The sequence below is a fragment of the Pelobates fuscus genome, chromosome 4 (assembly GCF_036172605.1).
Source record: "Pelobates fuscus isolate aPelFus1 chromosome 4, aPelFus1.pri, whole genome shotgun sequence".
In the NCBI taxonomy this organism is placed as follows: domain Eukaryota; kingdom Metazoa; phylum Chordata; class Amphibia; order Anura; family Pelobatidae; genus Pelobates; species Pelobates fuscus.
The window spans coordinates 348,611,404-348,630,118 of NC_086320.1; the positions used below are offsets into that span (position 1 = coordinate 348,611,404).

The following is an 18,715-nucleotide window of genomic DNA, read 5'->3' on the forward strand; positions in this document are numbered from 1 at the left end:
CACAAAAGTTTTTAAGTTGAAGAGATTCTTTTGGCATGCACACACACACTACAATTTTTTTTTTTTTTTTTAATTCTTGTATTTATTAACCCCTTAAGGACCAAGCTTCTGGAATAAAAGGGAATCATGACATGTCACACATGTCATGTGTCCTTAGGAGCACTATAGTGCCAGGAAAACAAACTTGTTTTCCTGGCACTATAGGATTATTAGGTCCCCCCCTCTCTCACGGTCCCACTCCCGCTGGGCTGAAGGGGTTAAAACCCCTTTAACCACTTACCTTAATCCAGCGCCGGGCTCCCTCGGCGCTGGTGACCTCTCCTCCCCCCTGGCAATGTTAGCTCCGAATGCGCATGCGCGGCCAGAGCCGCGCGCGCATTCAAACCGCCGATAGGAAAGCATTACTCAATGGTTTCATATGGACGTCAGCATGTCCTCAATGCGATTTATGCATCAAGGATCACGGAAGCGCCTCTAGCGGCTGTCAGTGAGACAGTCACTAGAGGCTGGATTAACCCTCAATGTAAACATAGCAGTTTCTCTGAAACTGCTATGTTTTCAGCTGCAGGGTTAAAACTAGAGGGACCTGGCACCCAGACCACTTAATTGAGCTGAAGTGGTCTGGGTGCCTATAGTGGTTCTTTAAGCTGTTCTTGTTTGGTAAAACAATGTTTAGGATATTTTACCTGTGTTCATGTACACTATTTGTATGTATATGGCCATTTCTTTCACTGTTCCAGTATAACTTTGCCCCACTCGCCATAGAACAGCACAGCGGTAACCTGACTATGACAATGTATGGTAAGAGTTGTAGCGTGTGGAGATTTGTGACCCCCTCTAGCATTTAAACACACTACAGCCATTTAAGATAACGGCAAATATATGTTTTAATAAGGCAGAGAATAAGAATGTGCGCTCCATAGTTCAGCTAGACACAGTGACTGAATTACCTATTATGTTAAGGATTGCGTATTACCTTTAGATCATATTTTCTATAGACAGAGAGACGGTGGCTGAAGACATTCCTTGTAACAATCATATAGGTCTCTAGCCCATCCACATTTAGCCGGTACATGCCTAAAAACTGTGGGAGAAGTGTGTTTCCGTGGCATTCCACAATAAACTGCAAAGAAATAAAACAACAAAAAATTAATAAATTGAGAAAATTAAATTTCTGGTGATTTAAAGAATTTGCCACAAAACCTTGGAGCAGTAGAATGACAAAGAGACAGTCAGGCCAGGCCCACACCCTCTGTCTCGGCCTATTGTTTTATGGGAGATGAGAGTCAAGTCAGTTTTTATGCCATTCAGAGTATGTGCAACACATACCAAGAAAAAAAAAAAAAAAAGTAAAGTATCTGGCTTGGTTCATTCTCGAACAAGATTTATCCAACTAAAGTATTGACTCAGCTCGGTTATGACTGCCACATTGTGTTAAACTAGAACAAATTTGCATTCTTCAGAGTCCCCAAATTAGAGTGCAACCCCCGACTGAGGCTGGCAAAACTCTATACAGCAGTAGAATGACCGAAAAGGTACAGGCACTCAATGATGACTAAATGGCCGGTTTAATGAATATCAGTTCATACTGCAAGCAACAGCAACATTTCCACATACAGATGAGATATTTGTTGAGCCTCTCCATCTGACGGATGGGGCCATCATCTTATCCCATAAACCTCTGAACAGATCTTTTTTTTTCTTCATGCAGCAATTCCACTCATCGCACAGGATTAATGGAAATGCTTTATGAATTGAAAAAAACAGCCATACTGCAACTGCTATCATACCAACAGTATGGTCTAGCTTTGTGAACCAAAAGTAAATACCACGAACCAGCACTTCAAATAGAGGAATACTTGGAGCCACATTCCTTGCAATAGCTCTCAGCAGTAGGGAAAATAGATAAACAAGCAGCATCTTCAGTACAAGTATAGAAGGAGATTTTATTCCACCAACGATAGACCCCTCAACGTTTTGACCTGACAAAAGGTCTATGTCAAGTTTTGTCAAGATCTCTGGTTAGGCACGTGTGTGGCAGCAGCTAAAGGCCCTCTCCAGGGGATAGAGATCCTTCAGAGTAGCAACTGTGATATGCAACGCTAAACAAACAACTTGGACAACATTGATACAGGAAGTATAGAAGATAAAATTCCAGCTGCCTGATTGACAGTCCTGGGAGGCTGGGTTATACCTGCAGTGATTTTTACAAATCACTGCTGTTGTAAACCACTCTTAGAGCTGAGACTGGGAGCTGTGTACTCTCTGCACCCTCAACTCAGCAATAATGGAAAGTTGTAAGATACTTAGAGTGACTCTTAAATTGAAGGCACTTCTCAGTATTCCATGAAATGCAGAACTGCTACAGTAAACAACTTTATAAGTACAGATGCCCAGGGCCTGATGAATATTATGTATCTTTTACTTTCAGCGGAGATTGACTACAATAACTTGGGGGACCCGTTTTTACATCGCAACACATGTATTAAGATCCGCAGCTTTAAGCTGCAGTAGTTTACTGCAATCAACATGGGATGGGGACTCTAAATTATGTGCCTTCAAACTAGGCTTAATATTTCGAGCGATTAACCATAGATCTTGCAAGTGTAGTTAAACTTTTTTTTCACAACCTGTTTTCCTCATATTATCACTGATGGCACGCTCAGAGATGATGAACTCAGCACTTTTCCAAGACTAAATGTCCGCAGTGGGGGCACTAAGTGTATATTAAGAGGAGCTAGATTTTCCGCTGTACAGATTCACACCATACACTAAAGTAGTTTAGGAAATACTGATTCATTCCACTTGCATCAAATCTCTCTCTAGAGGAAATACTCAAGGCCCTCGAAATAAAGTGATTTCATCAGGTTTCTTTAAACACCTTTCATTTACTCATTAAATCACCTCTTCTGGTACTGAAAACAGGGAACAAAAAAAATAAATAAAAAGGATGCTAATGTACAGAATATGTTTTATTTTTTTCTGTAAAGCAAATGTGAACGCATTGTCTGATACATGTCTAGCCTCTTACATTCCAGAGTACTTGCCCAGACTCTTAAGTGGCCCCATGCGACTGCATAAAAACTTAGCATCAATCAATAGAAAACTTCACATTTATATTTTCAAATCGGTCACTAGTCAATAACTTGAATGCCAAAGATATTATGTCTTTAAGAAAGTCTAGTAATTAAAATGTTGTTTGCAGCGAGAACGTTAAGTCTTATTTAGCGTGCATACAGCTAGTGACTTGGAGGTTATGTCAACAGATTTCAGGTGTTCTATAGCAGCATTAGGAATATCTGAAATGGTGAGAGGTGTCTCTAAGATTTCCTAAAAAGAGATGGGTTTTAAGGCACTTTTTAAATGATGAAGACTAGGGGAGAGCTCACTGCACATGCTCATTGGCGCCCCCATGTGTCAGGTGACATCAGAGTAGGTGGAACGCTGACTTAGCGCCATGGTACATGGGAGCTGGAATTGGGTAATTACAGTAAGGGTTTATTATCCAGTCAAACTGATAATGAGGAAACAACATTTCTCCTTTATCAAGTGCAATTCATTCCAACCCTCACAGCAATGACAGGTTGATAGGACCTAGCACACTTGCCCCCAGTGTCCCTGTCACTTAGGGTGGATGGAATTGTCAGCGGACTAAAAGAACCATAACAACAATGAACTATGGTGGTCATGGTGCCTGGATTGCCCCTTTAAGGTACACAGAAGAAACCCATGCAGGGGACATAACAGTAACACACTTAAATTGTAATACACACACACACACAAAAAAAAGCTTTCTCCTAAATCTTTTTTTTCATTTTATTAAAAAGTATTGGTTTACTAGATATTCTTAAAAGTGTTTATCTTGCACAAATTAAAAACACATATATAAGAGATGAGAATACAAACTTTCAAGCACAGAATGGGTATTGACATAAATGCAACTTAAATGTTTATCTTAAAAAAATAACAAAATGTTATATACCTGGTGATATTTCTTTAGAATATTGTGCATCTCGGCCACATCTTCACTTGTAATGGTTTTGATAATGTACCTTTTATCGCAGGAATTGTGGAATTTTGCTCCACTGCGGGCCTGCGAATCATTAGCTAGAGGGGCGTACCTTGTAAGGGAGTTCTGCAAAATAAAAAACCCAGAAAAAGTTACAATAAGTCAAAACATTCTGTAACTCTTACAGTTATGGACTATCATAAAGCATAAAGCTATTGACCCTCAATAAAGAACATAGATAATGACCGATATGGGCCATCAGGGAAGAATACATGTTCTGTGTATGTTATAGAACACTCATAAACAAACAAATAACATGGTATGCACCCAAAATGATCTATAACTACATATATTAAAACATTGCTTCCAATATCCACAAACAGCTTTTTTGTTGATTAACCATAATTTTGTCCTTTCTAACTGTAAACTCAATATTTCCTTCTTCACCCATCGTACCATTAAACAACCATTCGAGAATCCGGTGCCATAAACAATTCGATGAGCACGGAAAATGTCATCGCTTTCCACTGAGTGAAAGGATGGGCACCATAAACTCTCATTACCCAAAATCACACAAAAATAAAACCTCTCAACAAGCAAAGTGCTAATACTTCTTGTGTGACAGATCACACCAACCCACAATGAAATGTAATAATTAAATAAAGCCCGAGCAGGTGGACAGTCTAAGAATCAGAAAGCCCAGAAATTTCCACAAAGCCCTACCCATCCTATTTTCACCACCTTATCGCCCAACAAATGTCACCTGTTAAACTGCAAAGCTGCCCAGGGCAGTGTTTAAATCCTGGATCATTTACTTGCAAAGACAAACCATTGTCTTTAACTTAAATCTAAGACTTTTAATAAAAAAAATAAAAAAAATCATTAATGGATATTGTAAAGTATCAGTTTTCTTTCTCCCCCTCTAACAATATATGACAATGACAATTTTGCCACTTTCACTAAGCACCCTTAAAAGGGACACTTTAGTCACCCACAACTTTTGCTTAATGGAGCAGCTTTGGTGTATAGATCATGCCCCAGCAGTCTCACTGCTCAATTCTCTGACATTTAGGAGTTAAATTACTTTGTTTATGCAGCCCTAGTCACACCTCCCTGCATGGGAATTGCACAGCCTTCCTAAACACTTCCTGTAATAGTTATGTAATGTTTACACTTCATTGCAAATTTAGTGTCATTTAGAATTTCTCATCCCCTGCTCTGTTAAATGGACACTATAGTCACCAGAACAACTACAGCTTAATGTATTTGTTCAGGTGAGATCTATAGCTCCCTGCAGGCAATCTAATGTAAACACTGTATTCTCAGAGAAAATACAGTGTTTACATTGATTGATAGGAATACCTCCAGTGGCCGTCACTCAGACGGCCACCAGAGGGACTTCCTATCATGCAGGGCCCTAAAAAGGCCCTGTACACGTCAGACATATTAAAATACGTCTGACGTGTTCAGGAGAGAGAAGGCACTGTGTGCGTGCCTTCTCTCTCCAGCCTGTCAGCAGAGGAGGGGGGCGGGCAAAGACCGCGAGCTGAGCTGTCAGTCAGCTCAGCTCGCGCACACCGCGCGCATGCGCGGTAGTGCGCTCAGGACTTCAGAGGACGGCATGAATGCCGCCCTCTGAAGTATGTGCGGCAAACCGCGCATGCGCACAAGGGAGCAATGATGCTTCCAAATGGAAGCGTCTGATTGCTCCCTGCTCGCGCCCGCCTATTTCGTCATTTTGACGAAATAGGGGGCGCGGCTTCACGAGGCTCCCGGCGCTGGAACCAGGTGAGTAATTTCGGCTGCCTGGAGAGTCCCTTTAATAGATTGCTAAGCCCTGCAGGGACCTCCTGTGTGTGATTAAAGTTCAATTTACAGAGCAGGATAACTTATAAAGCAAGTTACATCTGATTGAAAATAAAACCATTTTGTTTTCATGCAGGCTGTGTAAATCACAACCAGGGGAAGTGTGGCTAGGGCTGAATAAACAGAAACAAAAGTGATTTAACTCCTAAATGGCAGAGAATTGAACAGGGAAACTGCAGGGGCATGATCTATACACCAAAATTGCTTCATTAAGCTAAAGCTGTTTTGGTGATTATAATGTCCCTTTAACTTCTCCAGAAGAGTTGCTTGTTTTAAAAATAAATACATTTTTGACTGGCTTATTGACACTCTTCTGTTTATTTACTCGTACTGGCTATTCTCAACCAATCTGCAACTTTCACTCTCAGGCACATTTTCTGCTATTTATAACACCACACTCATTGCTCTCTCCCTCTCCAACAACATCAGTTGTTTTAAGTGTTCATCTCTATCACATTGATATGTATTGCTTCAGACCTGAGGAAGAGAGCATAACTATATAAAGTTTCTCTTTTGGGTATTGTTAGTCCAATAAAAATGTATAATTGAAAAACGGCAATACTCTGGTATTTTGGCATCGTGTCTAGTGGACGAATAAGGCTAATCCAATATACTAAAACGAAAATAAAATAAATACATTTATTTCAGGAAACAAAAAAATCCTGAACCTTTGGCAGCATCATTATAATTAAGGGGTTTTCTTCAAAAGCCTATGTAAATCAAATAAAATTATCTTCCAGTGTTAAGATCCAGAGGGAGTGAAGGAGGGTGCTTTAGAGAGCTACATTACAATTGATACATTGCTAGGAATTCTTGTAACGTACATTCTTTTTTTTTTTTTTTTTATCATTCAACTGTATCATTTAATCGAGAACTAATGCTTTCCAATGGAATCATTAAGGGCAAGATAACAATTCATGGTACACATCTGCGAGTGGACAAACGTTTAATTTAATCCCTACTTCGCTATTTTCCAGATGTGATGCAGTTATTTTACTGTATAAGCATCTTACATCAACAGCCGCTTGAACTCCATAAATATTCATATGCCTTAAAGTGCTACATAAACATTTTTTCCATATGCTACCCTATTCTGGAAAGGGACATTCTCTAGGGAATGGTCTATGGAGGATGAGAAAAAAGAAATTTGTCTATTACTACATCGTTTCTCCACCAGGTGGCATTGGAGGTCCTAGTCTATGAAAAGTTACAGCATCATGTTTCAATACACGGTTAGCCAATTGCAATATCCACTACCCCAGACCTTGCTTTATGGATTACAGTAACAACCTGTGATCAGAAGCAAAGGAACTATACTTGCCTTTAATAATGCATTTAGCAAAATCTGAACTTTATTTCTTTAAAGGCACCTTAAATACTAAACTGATTAAAGGAATACTATAGTCACCTAAATTACTTTAGCTAAATAAAGCAGTTTTAGTGTATAGATCATTCCCCTGCAATTTCACTGCTCAATTCACTGTCATTTAGGAGTTAAATCACTTTTGTTTCTGTTTATGCAGCCCTAGCCACACCTCCCCTGGCTATGATTGACAGAGCCTGCATTAAAAAAAAAACTGGTTTCACTTTCAAACAGATGTAATTTACCTTAAATAATTGTATCTCAATCTCTAAACTGAACTTTAATCACATACAGGAGGCTCTTGCAGGGTCTAGCAAGCTATTAACATAGCAGGGGATAAGAAAATCTTAATTAAACAGAACTTGCAATAAAGAAAGCCTAAATAGGGCTCTCTTTACAGGAAGTGTTTATGGAAGGCTGTGCAAGTCACATGCAGGGAGGTGTGACTAGGGTTCATAAACAAAGGGATTTAACTCCTAAATGGCAGAGGATTAAGCAGTGAGGCTGCAGGGGCATGTTCTATACACCAAAACGGCTTCATTAAGCTAAAGTTGTTCAGGTGACTATAGTGTCCCTTTAAACTCAGTGGTAAGATGCAATTAATTGAAAAATGAATCAAACTGGTCCTGGACGAATCATTTTTGGGATTATCAGCACGATTATTAATCATCCGTTATATTTAACAAATATGCGTTTGGGAGTTCTGAAAAATAAAATTAAAAGTATAAATCCACACACTCCTTCCCTTCTATTCTAGCTGAATTTTGTCATTGTTACCAGCCCTTCCACTTGCATCACGGAGGGGAGAGAATACAGTAACAAAGCTTCCATGTCTCCTTCTCCAACGCAAAGTGTGCCAGGACTGAACTGGATTGTGATGTCAAAGGCCAGGATTTCTAACAAAAAACAGAGCATTGCCTTAAAAAGGTTTAACCCAGGTTTTTTTTAACGGTGTATTTTCAGCAAAGTGACATTTCCATCTTCATATTTCTCAGGCAAATACCCATAAGACGGCTGCACTGTGCCAAATCGCTCACACAGTACCTCACAATAAATGCAGTATCGCGCATGTGTGAGTTGGTGGGGGCGGTGAATGCAAGTAAGCAGGGGCTGGAGCGAGCAGCTGCTGGGTGTATCCTGCAGGCGGTTCTGGTACTGGCGGGGCTGAGACCATTCCTGGGCTTTGGTGCACACTTCACTAAACTAGGCAGGGAGGCAAAAACCAACAGCTGTCTTTCAGGTGGAACCCTCATGGCCTCCTTCTCATTGGGAGCTATGTGAACAGGACAGGCTGAGCAGACTAAACCATGTGGTGGCACTTATTCAGGAGAGATACCCGGTCCACGTTCACTGTGAACTGTGTATGGGTTAGTATGTGTGTGTAAGAGTGGGTCAGACTGTGTCTTGTGTATATGGGTCAGTTATTAGGTCAGTATGTTCATATATGGGTCAGTGAGTGCATGTGTGTGCATAAGTATATAAATGTGAGTGTGTGTGTGTGTGTATCGGTCAGATTGTTCTGATAGTATAATGCATGTATGCATATATACACACACACACACACACACGTATATTATTATTTATGTGTGTATATTTTATAAGCATATTTTTTTTTATATGATATCCCTCATACAAAGAGTTGCCAGTCAGCATTTGTTCAGAGCATTGGGAGGAAAGGCATGGGACAGGCAGTGGGTGGGCCTGAGGGGTGAGGGTGGCAATGGTGGCATGACAGCCTGGTACATGTGCACAAAATGTGTTAATTCAGTTCAATCCATTACATAAATAATCTAACACCTTTAGACCAGGAATAGAGAAACCCCCTTTATATAATTTAATTTGGTAATACTACAGACTTATTTACATTCATAGATCAAACAGTCAACAATGGACACACTAGACACTATAATTGGCCCTGAATTGGATTTATATGTGGGAGATCAATTAGATGTCATTGGAATAATAAACCGGTTTGAATAGAGGGTGGAAGTCAAAAGGCTTTATGGGTAGGCTAGACCAGTGACAAAGATATCGGTTGGAGGTTAGGAAGTGGACAGAACTTTGGAAGGTCAAGAAAAGGGTCCACGTATAAATGGATTTTATCGAGTTTGGTTCAATGGTTTCGGGGCTCAGATGGAGAATGCGCAGACACATAAAGGCTCATGGGGGAATGAGGTAATGAGGTAAGAGTTTGTTAGGTGAACACGGAATAGAATGTAAAGAGTTAGCGTGGAAATTAGTGGGCAGACACAGATTGGGAGCCTACAGACGGATTTGTGTATAAGTATAAAGAATTGGATCTGAGGTGGAGATAGAAGAGGGAGATTCTGGAGCTTTATGTGATGTTAGATGTCCGATGGTTATCAAGAAGGATATAAACAGCTTACAGTGAGATAAATAATACTTGGGGTGAATAAATTAAGCTTGGTGGACGTCAGGTTTATCAATCTAAACAATACAGTTATATGCTCTACAGCTTGCACCATAAATGATAATGCCCTCCTACACCACAGGTGGAAAAATATGAAAATAATCTACTATTTACATCATTTTAAATTTATGAGGCTGTAATAAAATGTTTATATTTGTTTATTTTCTTGTTGTATGATTTTCAGTAACTGACATTATCAAAGCCATAATAATCTAATTTATGCTGAACGCCCCCCCGGGTTCCATAAATGAACATTGTAAAATACGTTGGATGACACACTGGAAAACACAAAGAAAGTATCTAGGGATCTTTTACTATAAACGAACCTGTGTAAGCTATGGTTACTCTGATGTTGATGGTGTCTTTGCAGCTTGCTGCGAGAAATGAGAGGAGCTTATTAGCGGTAAGATTTATTGGTTAGAAACCAAACTTAGTGTCATGTAGGAAGCAAACGGTAGTAATACACGTTTTTTATTAACCTCTTTATGACAAGGATCTAGGCAAATCCCATTATGGTACCAACATGGACATATATGGGAGGCGGTTAAACAAATCTCCATTAAATATTCACCTAAACCAAGCAGAGCATCTTAATTTTAAAGGGATACCCTCCCCCTACCCCATATTTGCAGGTAAAGTTAGAGAGAGTAGTAAGAAGAGTAGAGGAACCATTTACTAATTACGAGAATTCTACATCTCTATAATTAAACCACTTTACACGCCAAGCACTCTCAGTATCAGACACCCGTTCAGTTAGAGCCTGAGAAGCATAAAATCTCACATAATATACACAAATATTAACTGGTGTAATAACAGCTGAACGTCATGGCTAAATAGGTGGACATCAGATGCATCTGAGGGTTTCTGGATCTCTCATGCAAAGGATGGCTAACTGCTGATATTTCATTAATGGAACTGGTCTGGGGGTTTGGAGAAAAGGAAACCAACCAGAGTGCAAAATCGGGACCTTTTCAACATAATGTTTACTATGGGATGGTGCGTGATCAGGATCATTTAAAACTAGTGGGAAGGATCCAGTGAGGGAATGAAATGTCACATATCTTGTTGCTGGTGCATGCATGACTGAAAAAAGCGACAGACAGACATTAATAGACAGGAAAGTGTGACAGACGTAAAGTATGATACAAAAGATGAAGTGGGACAGAGGGGGTGAATGACATTGACAAAGGAAAAGAAGTGACACAGACAGAATGTCAAACTGTGTGTCTTTAAGAAAGTACTGACTGACACTTAGATAGTGAGACTGTCACAGAGACTATGTGTGAAAGTGGATCTGGAAGTAAAAGAAAGTGAATTAGTCAAAGATATGAAGAGATGCCAAAAATGTCCGTCTAGTCATTATTATGAGATGATGGTGGGTGATCTACATCATACGTGGTGCCTGGTGTCACAGACATTGCCAGTTCCCTCTCATAGCCACTTTACTTCATCTCTGACCAAACCGTCCACAGAAATTATTTTCCTCTTTTTGTTCACTATTGAGGGATCTCGATAAGATCTCAAGTAAACAGCACTTCCAAAAGAAACAAGTACGCCCTATTAATGTGTGCAAAGCGGCATACAACACCAGTTTAGATCATACACGGCTTTTCTAGGTTTCTTCTGCAGTGATGTCAATCACAACTTGTATGGAACTCAGGGATGCAGTACTTGTATAGTGGAAAATAATAAAGCGAAAGTCCGATACGTATAATCCAACAGGGACAAGGCAGAAACAGGGTCAGACAATCCAAAAGGTCAAAATCCAGGCAGCAGAGGTTCAAACACGAATAGGCAGTCCAAGGTCAGGTATACAGGATAACAGGAACGCAGGTAATACAGCAGGGTAGCACAGAACAACTAAGCAATGAAAGCTCAGCTGTTCCGGGTTTAAATAGGGTGACATACAAAAGGCATACCTACTTAACAAGCCTCCATAACACTCTATTGGTGTATGGGGCTGTCAATCTGCTGGATGAGCATGGAGGGGAGTATGGGCTTTATTAAATTCAGCCGAGCTGCCCAGCAGCATGGAACGATTGCACACGTCTCCCAGGTTCGAATGTAAGAGGCAGGCCGCGACCCGTGTATCTCCGTCGGAGCAGCGAGGGAACGGATGTAAGTTGTGACAAGTGAGTAAAATCTCGGTTTTCAATTTCTCTGAGGGGTCACCATCTTACAGGAAAAATGATTATGCATTACTCATTATTTACCCAACTCAATCCAGATTTCTACAGGAGTCAATTAGCTCTTTTCCTCCAAAATAAAATTAATCACAATTATGGTTCAATAAATTAACTGGTAACCTAAGTTGAGTGAATGTGTCTGGGTGGAAAGGATAGCTTTGCTGGTGAGCCAGTCAACACACGCAGTACATTGCTGCCAATAGTCCAAGTTTTACTAGGACAGCACCACATTTGTATGCTTGTGTCCCTGATATCTGGAATTAAGCACAAGATAGGGCACTAGGACCATGCAGAGAGTGTGTCAGAAGCACTACGTGTGTGGTCCAAGCTTTCATTCATAGCTTTGTGACTCCCTTTAATTTTCTACTGAATTAAGTCTCACTTGTGGCTGCATTGCAAATACATAAGTGGCATTGAATTGTTCCCTATAAAAAGGAAGTGGGTGGCCATGGATCCAGTCTGAGACTTTCACTTCCTTGAGGAACTGAGAAATCAGTTGGGTGGACATAAGCTGCATGGGGTTCTTAACTGGACAAGAAAGAGTATTAAATGTCAACGTTTTTGTCCAACAATGGTCCCCAGTAATCTAAACACAAGAGAGAGCACTCCAATGGTAAAAATAAAATGTTTTTATTTCTAATGTGAGCGTGTTTTTTTTTGTTGGGGTGGGGGGGTGGGGTGTTTGTACAGTTTTATTAGGAAAACCAAAATATACACTTATTAAAAATGGCTTCGCTATAATACACAATATGTATACAGGACGTAAAAGGGCCACTAGTCATCAGAAAAATGACAACTTAATATAGTCTATCTATAGCCTGTCCCTGTCTTATGGGAAAGTCTTTGGTTGGCTGAGATCATCAAAACTGATGATCTCAACATTGGAGGCAGTGTCATGCAGGGCCAGCTGCGGAGAGATAGGCACGGCGTGACAGAAAAGGTGAGTAAGATCTAAGTGGGATGGGGACCTAAACAGCCACACAGATACTATAGTGTCAGGAATACAGGATTGTGCTCCTGACACTATAATGTTCCTTTAAAATTCCGAATGCTTGCACTTTGCAGCCAGGTCCCTGTGTCTTACATTAGGGAGTACAATTCGTCCAGTACAATATTAATGGACACACATTGATCTACCTAGTATGCTGTTCGACTGATCAATGAGAACTTCGAAAACAGACTTGCAATGCCCTGCAGCAACATCAAGTAAATGCACTATATTGCTAAAGGCGGGAACACGCAAAGAATCAAAACAAAGAACCACTTAAAATTGGCCTAAACTTTAAATAAACTATTGGTTGCAGTGCTCCCACCAAGGTTACACTGACCTGTAGCACCAAGTTATACAAAATACAGATTAGCAGTGCGAGAGAGGCTGTACGTATAGTCTGAAACCAATATAGTAAAAATAAAAGCTGTATAAAAGGCAATACTGAATAATGCCTAAAACATGGTATGTGGATTATATTTGTAGAAATGATTTATACCCAGGAAACGACATGACACCACGATTCTAATGTGTTCATTGTTTGTATAGTAACTATGGGAGCAGCATATAAACAGATACAAAAAATAAATTCACGTCAGGCAGGACTATATGTATTTTATAAGGAGTTTAAAAACAAAACAAAAAAAATGTAGAATTATTCCCCAGCAACAAACAAAAACATGAAATAACAGTGAAAATAAAATACTACATTGGTAATTGTCAACTAACAGAACATCATAAAGGAAATAAAACCTGCAGGTTGTGAAACAAAAACCCAAACAGCTAAAAAATAAACAATAAAACCTGTCCAAAGTTATGCTCAGGACTTGGACCCCGATCACGTTTACTACAGTGGTTCTTGAGCCAATTTTAGATCCCCCATTCTCTTTTAATGGTCCTCCACTGGTTAAAACAGACATCACATTCATCAACCGCTAGGCAACTACACACAATAACGTGGTTGCACTGCTTTCCCCAGGGCAACACAAACCACTGTGACACCAGGAAAAGTCTAATGAAGGTGTTCTGTAGAATTTAATTCAGTGTACATTTTAATTGATGAATGGGTCATTAAGCTAATTTTACATTTGAAGAATGGGTTGTCAAGCTAATTCTATGTCTGTAATTTGGGTCCCTGTCAAGAAAGTTTAGGTAACAGATTCTGCGGTTGGCTGGAGCATACACAATGCTAAGTGCCACTTTACAGAAACGATGGCAGAAGCAAGGAGTCTCTCGACAGCACAAGTACCATGCACCATGCACCAATATAGTAGGCAAAACTAGGACGGCATTTTATAATAAAGTAAACTGATTTCATAGGTAATTGCTCAAGACAGGATTTTATTTTTTCCAAAAAATAAATATGTACTGAGCCATTGTTTATCAGACTAGGACCCCAAGTGTTTTTAGGGTTAAAGGAACACTATAGTCACCTAAATTACTTTAGCTAAATAAAGCAGTTTTAGTGTATAGATCATTCCCCTGCAATTTCACTGCTCAATCCACTGTCATTTAGGAGTTAAATCACTTTGTTTGTTTATGCAGCCCTAGCCACACCTCCCCTGGCTATGATTGACAGAGCCTGCATGAAAAAAACAAACTGGTTTCACTTTCAAACAGATGTAATTTACCTTAAATAATTGTATCTCAATCTCTAAATTGAACTTTAATCACATACAGGAGACTCTTGCAGGGTCTAGCAAGCTATTAACATAGCAGGGGATAAGAAAATCTTAATTAAACAGAACTTGCAATAAAGAAAGCCTAAATAGGGCTCTCTTTGCAGGAAGTGTTTATGGAAGGCTGTGCAAGTCACATGCAGGGAGGTGTGACTAGGGTTCATAAACAAAGGGATTTAACTCCTAAATGGCAGAGGATTGAGCAGTGAGGCTGCAGGGGCATGTTCTATAAACCAAAACTGCTTCATTAAGCTAAAGTTGTTCAGGTTACTATAGTGTCCCTTTAAACAAAAAAAAAAATAAAGTTTCAAATGGAACGAGAATAAAACAGAAAAAGTTTATGGATTTTACAGATAAATTTAGGAAATGCTGTGCACTGCAGTCAGTTGTTTTAACAGCATGGAGCAACATGGAATGATGAACCCACCAAAATCCACCAATCAGTAACACAAACTCAAAAACTCAAGAATATAAAAATGTGGATCTTTCACCTTGGGGGAAATGCACACTCAGTTTTTGGTAGAACGCATTGAGGAATTGTCTCCGTGGCTTAGTGCAAGGTCAAGAGATCTATGCTTTAGATAGAATATGAATCTCAATTCTTTACATCAAATGTACGTTAATGGTTTGTTTTCAAATGATGTATATTGATTTACTTTTGTTTTTTTTTTTATAGAAATTTTCAATTGTTTATCTGGCTGAACAGCCATTTTGGGTCACACTCTACTGTTATCTGCCTAACTACTGCTTCTACAGATTTAGTCCTAGCACTGTAGTATCCCATTAACCCCTGAAGGACCAAAACTTCTGGAATAAAAGTGAATCATGACATGTCACAACAGTCATGTGTCCTTAAGGGGTTAAAGGAACACAAAGTTGTATTCCTAACACTACAGTGTCACTCAGCTTTCATGTATCCCGTCCAAGCCAGTGTGCCACACGCACTATAGGTTTTACCCATGGGAAGGCATTGACACTGTGCTTTCCTATGGGGTTCTACAAGACACTTGTCCTTCTCACAGTGGCGTACATACCAGGGTCGCAGGGGTCGCGGCTGCGACCGGGCCCGGCCCACCAGGGGGCCCGGCCGCCCCTGCGACCCGGTATGTACCCACAGGGCCAGCCTCTTCTGCTGGGGGGCCCAGGAGCCGGCCACCTCCGGGCCCCCCGAGGCTGGCCCTGCTGTCACCCGGCTGGCGGGCGCGCGAGGGAGCACTGTCCCCTGGGTGCTCCCTCGCGCACCGCACTGAAACCGGAGCCGGAAGATGACGTCATCTTCCGGCTCCGGTATCAGTACGCAGCGCGCGAGGGAGCTGAAGAGGGAGCACCCAGGGGACAGTGCTCCCTCGCGCGCCCGCCAGCCGGGTGACCAGCAACACCACTGGACACCAGGGAATCCCTCCAGCTCTCACACAGGTAAGGAGGCTGGGGGATTAAATAAAAAAAAAAAAAACAGAAAAAACGTGTGTGTGTGTTTAGTGAGTGTGTGTGAGTGTGTGTTAGTGAGAGTGTTAGTGAGAGTGTTAGTGAGTGTGTTAGTGAGTGTGTGTGTGTGTGTTAGTGAGAGTGGTAGTGAGTGAGTGTGTTAGTGAGTGTGTTAGTGAGTGTGTTAGTGAGAGTGTTAGTGAGAGTGTTAGTGAGTGTGTTAGTGAGTGTGTTAGTGTTAGTGAGTGTGTTAGTGAGTGTGTTAGTGAGTGTGTTAGTGAGAGTGTGAGTGAGTGTGTTAGTGTGAGTGAGTGTGTTAGTGTTAGTGAGTGTGTTAGTGAGTGTGTTAGTGAGTGTTAGTGAGTGTGTTAGTGAGTGTTAGTGAGTGTGTTAGTGTTAGTTTGTGTGTGTGTTAGTGAGTGAGTGTGTTAGTGAGTGAGTGTGTTAGTGAGTGTGAGTTAGTGAGTGTGTGTGTGAGTGTGTTAGTGAGTGTGTTAGTGTTAGTGAGTGTGTTAGTTTTAGAGTGTGTTAGTGTTAGTGTGTGTGTCTGTTACTGAGTATGTTTGTGTGCGTCTGTCACTGAGTGTGTGTCTGTCAGTAAATGTGTGCGTCTGTTCATGAGAGAGTGTGTGTGTGTGTGTCTAAAGCACTTACCTTTCTCCAGTGCCGGGCTCCCTTGGCGCTGGGGATCTCTCCGTCCCGATCCGCCTCTCAGCTCCGAATGCACATGCGTGGCAAGAGCCACGCGCGCATTCAAACCGCCCATATAGGAAAGCATTACTCAATGCTTTCCTATGGATGTTCAGCGTCTTCTCACTGTGATTTTCACAGTGAGAATCGCAGAAAATCCTCTAGCGGCTGTCAATGAGACAGCCACTAGAGATGGATTAACCCTCAGTGAAACATAGCAGTTTCTCTGAAACTGCTGTTTTCAGCTGCAGGGTTAAAACTAGAGAGACCTGGCACCCAGACCACTTCATTGAGCTGATTTGATCTGGGTGTCTGTAGTGGTCCTTTAAGTGTATGTGTTTATGCATGCACTGGCGTACATACCGCGGTCGCACGGGTCGCAGCCCTGCGACCAGGTGCCCGCCCGCCATGTGTTGCGGCCCCAGCCCGCGCAGAGTAAGCGGGGGGGGGGGGGCCCACAGATCAGTTTTCGCACCGGGGCCCCATGGGTTGTGTGTACGCCACTGCCTTCTCATACAAAGTGTGAGGATGTTCAGCAACATTTTACATAGTTAAAGTCTTTGAAACTGCAGAAAGTGCCTCTAGTGACTGTGTGGGAGACAGCCACTAGAGGCAGTCTTAACCCTGTAATAAAAACATTTTTCACTTGCAGGGTTAAGGGGATGAAGTGGTCCAAGTGCCTATGGTGTCCTTTTAAAGACATGCATGTCATACTGAGGCATGGTTAAAGGACCACTCTAGGCACCCAGACCACTTCAGCTTAATGAAGTGGTCTGGGTGCCAGGTCCAGCTAGGGTTAACCCAATTCTTTTATAAACATAGCAGTTTCAGAGAAACTGCTATGTTTATTAATGGGTTAAGCCTTCCCCCAAATCCTCTAGTGGCTGTCTCACTGACAGCCGCTAGAGGCGCTTGCGTGATTCTCACTGTGAAAATCACAGTGAGAGCACGCAAGCGTCCATAGGAAAGCATTGTAAAAGCTTTCCTATGCGACCGGCTGAATGCGAGTGCAGCTCTTGCCGCGCGTGCGCATTCAGCCGACGGGGTGGAACGGAGGAGGATCGGAGGCAGAGATCTCCCCGCCCAGCGCTGGAAAAGGGTAAGTTTTACCCCTTTTCCCCTTTCCAGAGCCGGGCGGGAGGGGGACCCTGAGGGTGGGGGCACCCTCAGGGCACTCTAGTGCCAGGAAAACGAGTATGTTTTCCTGGCACTAGAGTGGTCCTTTAATATTGAGTGATATGAACAGATGATAATACATGTTACATGCTCTTTTCTATTTCTGAGTGTCTATGGTACATTAGATACCTTAAAGGGACACTGTAGGCATCCAGACCACTTCAGTTCATTGTCACTGAAGTGGTTGGGTGCAGTGTCCCTGTTGCACTTAGTGCTACAAGGTACAACAGTACCAGAGAAACTGCAATGTTTACATGTTTACATTGCAGCACTAAGTCTGCTTCCAGCCACTGGAGGCTCTTCCTGGATGCTAACAGACTTTGATCCGGTAAACAAAGCTTGACGTCCTCAAGTTCTGCACGAGGACTTCCAGTGTCAACTACTTACCCATAATTCAATGGTTTCCTATGGAGAGGCCTAAGGCGCATGTGGCACTCGCCACGCATGCGCATTAACGTCTGCTCGTGGGCCAAAATTCCTCAGGAACACTGCTATTGCTCATGGGCAATGGGCTACGATTTCTCAGGAACACTACCAGAACCTGGTGTCTGGCTATGCATCTTGTTTACAGCAGGTCATAGCAGCAAAAGGGTGCTCTACAAAGTACTAATGATGCTTGCCATGAAGGGGTTGAATAATTTGGACACTGGAGAAGCCATTATAAGTTACATTTTCAGTTGAATTCGGGGAAACCACTTGCAGTATTCATTGTGTTGAGCGATTTCAATTGCTTTTGTTTGATTTGTTCATTGCAAACCGCTAAAAGTCTATACATTTTGGAAATAAACATGATTTTCAATGGGGGTTGAATAATTTTGCTTACAACTGTATATATTTATTGAAGTGGGCCTTGCCATCCACAGATTTTTAGTAGATAGGTTGTGAACACAACAACTAGAGAA

At 41.4% G+C, this 18,715-nt stretch overlaps 1 protein-coding gene across 1 annotated transcript in view; it reads right to left on the bottom strand.

Annotated features, from left to right (window-relative positions):
- The window catches only part of LOC134609112 (phosphatidylinositol 5-phosphate 4-kinase type-2 alpha), a 138,374-nt gene that overhangs the window by 14,926 nt on the left and 104,733 nt on the right, over positions 1-18,715 (bottom strand). Inside the window, exons 4-5 of the mRNA XM_063452539.1 lie at positions 3,983-4,135; positions 977-1,123 (exon numbers count right to left, since the gene is read on the bottom strand). Coding sequence (XP_063308609.1) covers positions 977-1,123; positions 3,983-4,135 — 300 coding nt within the window. The remainder of the gene's footprint in view (positions 1-976; positions 1,124-3,982; positions 4,136-18,715) is intronic.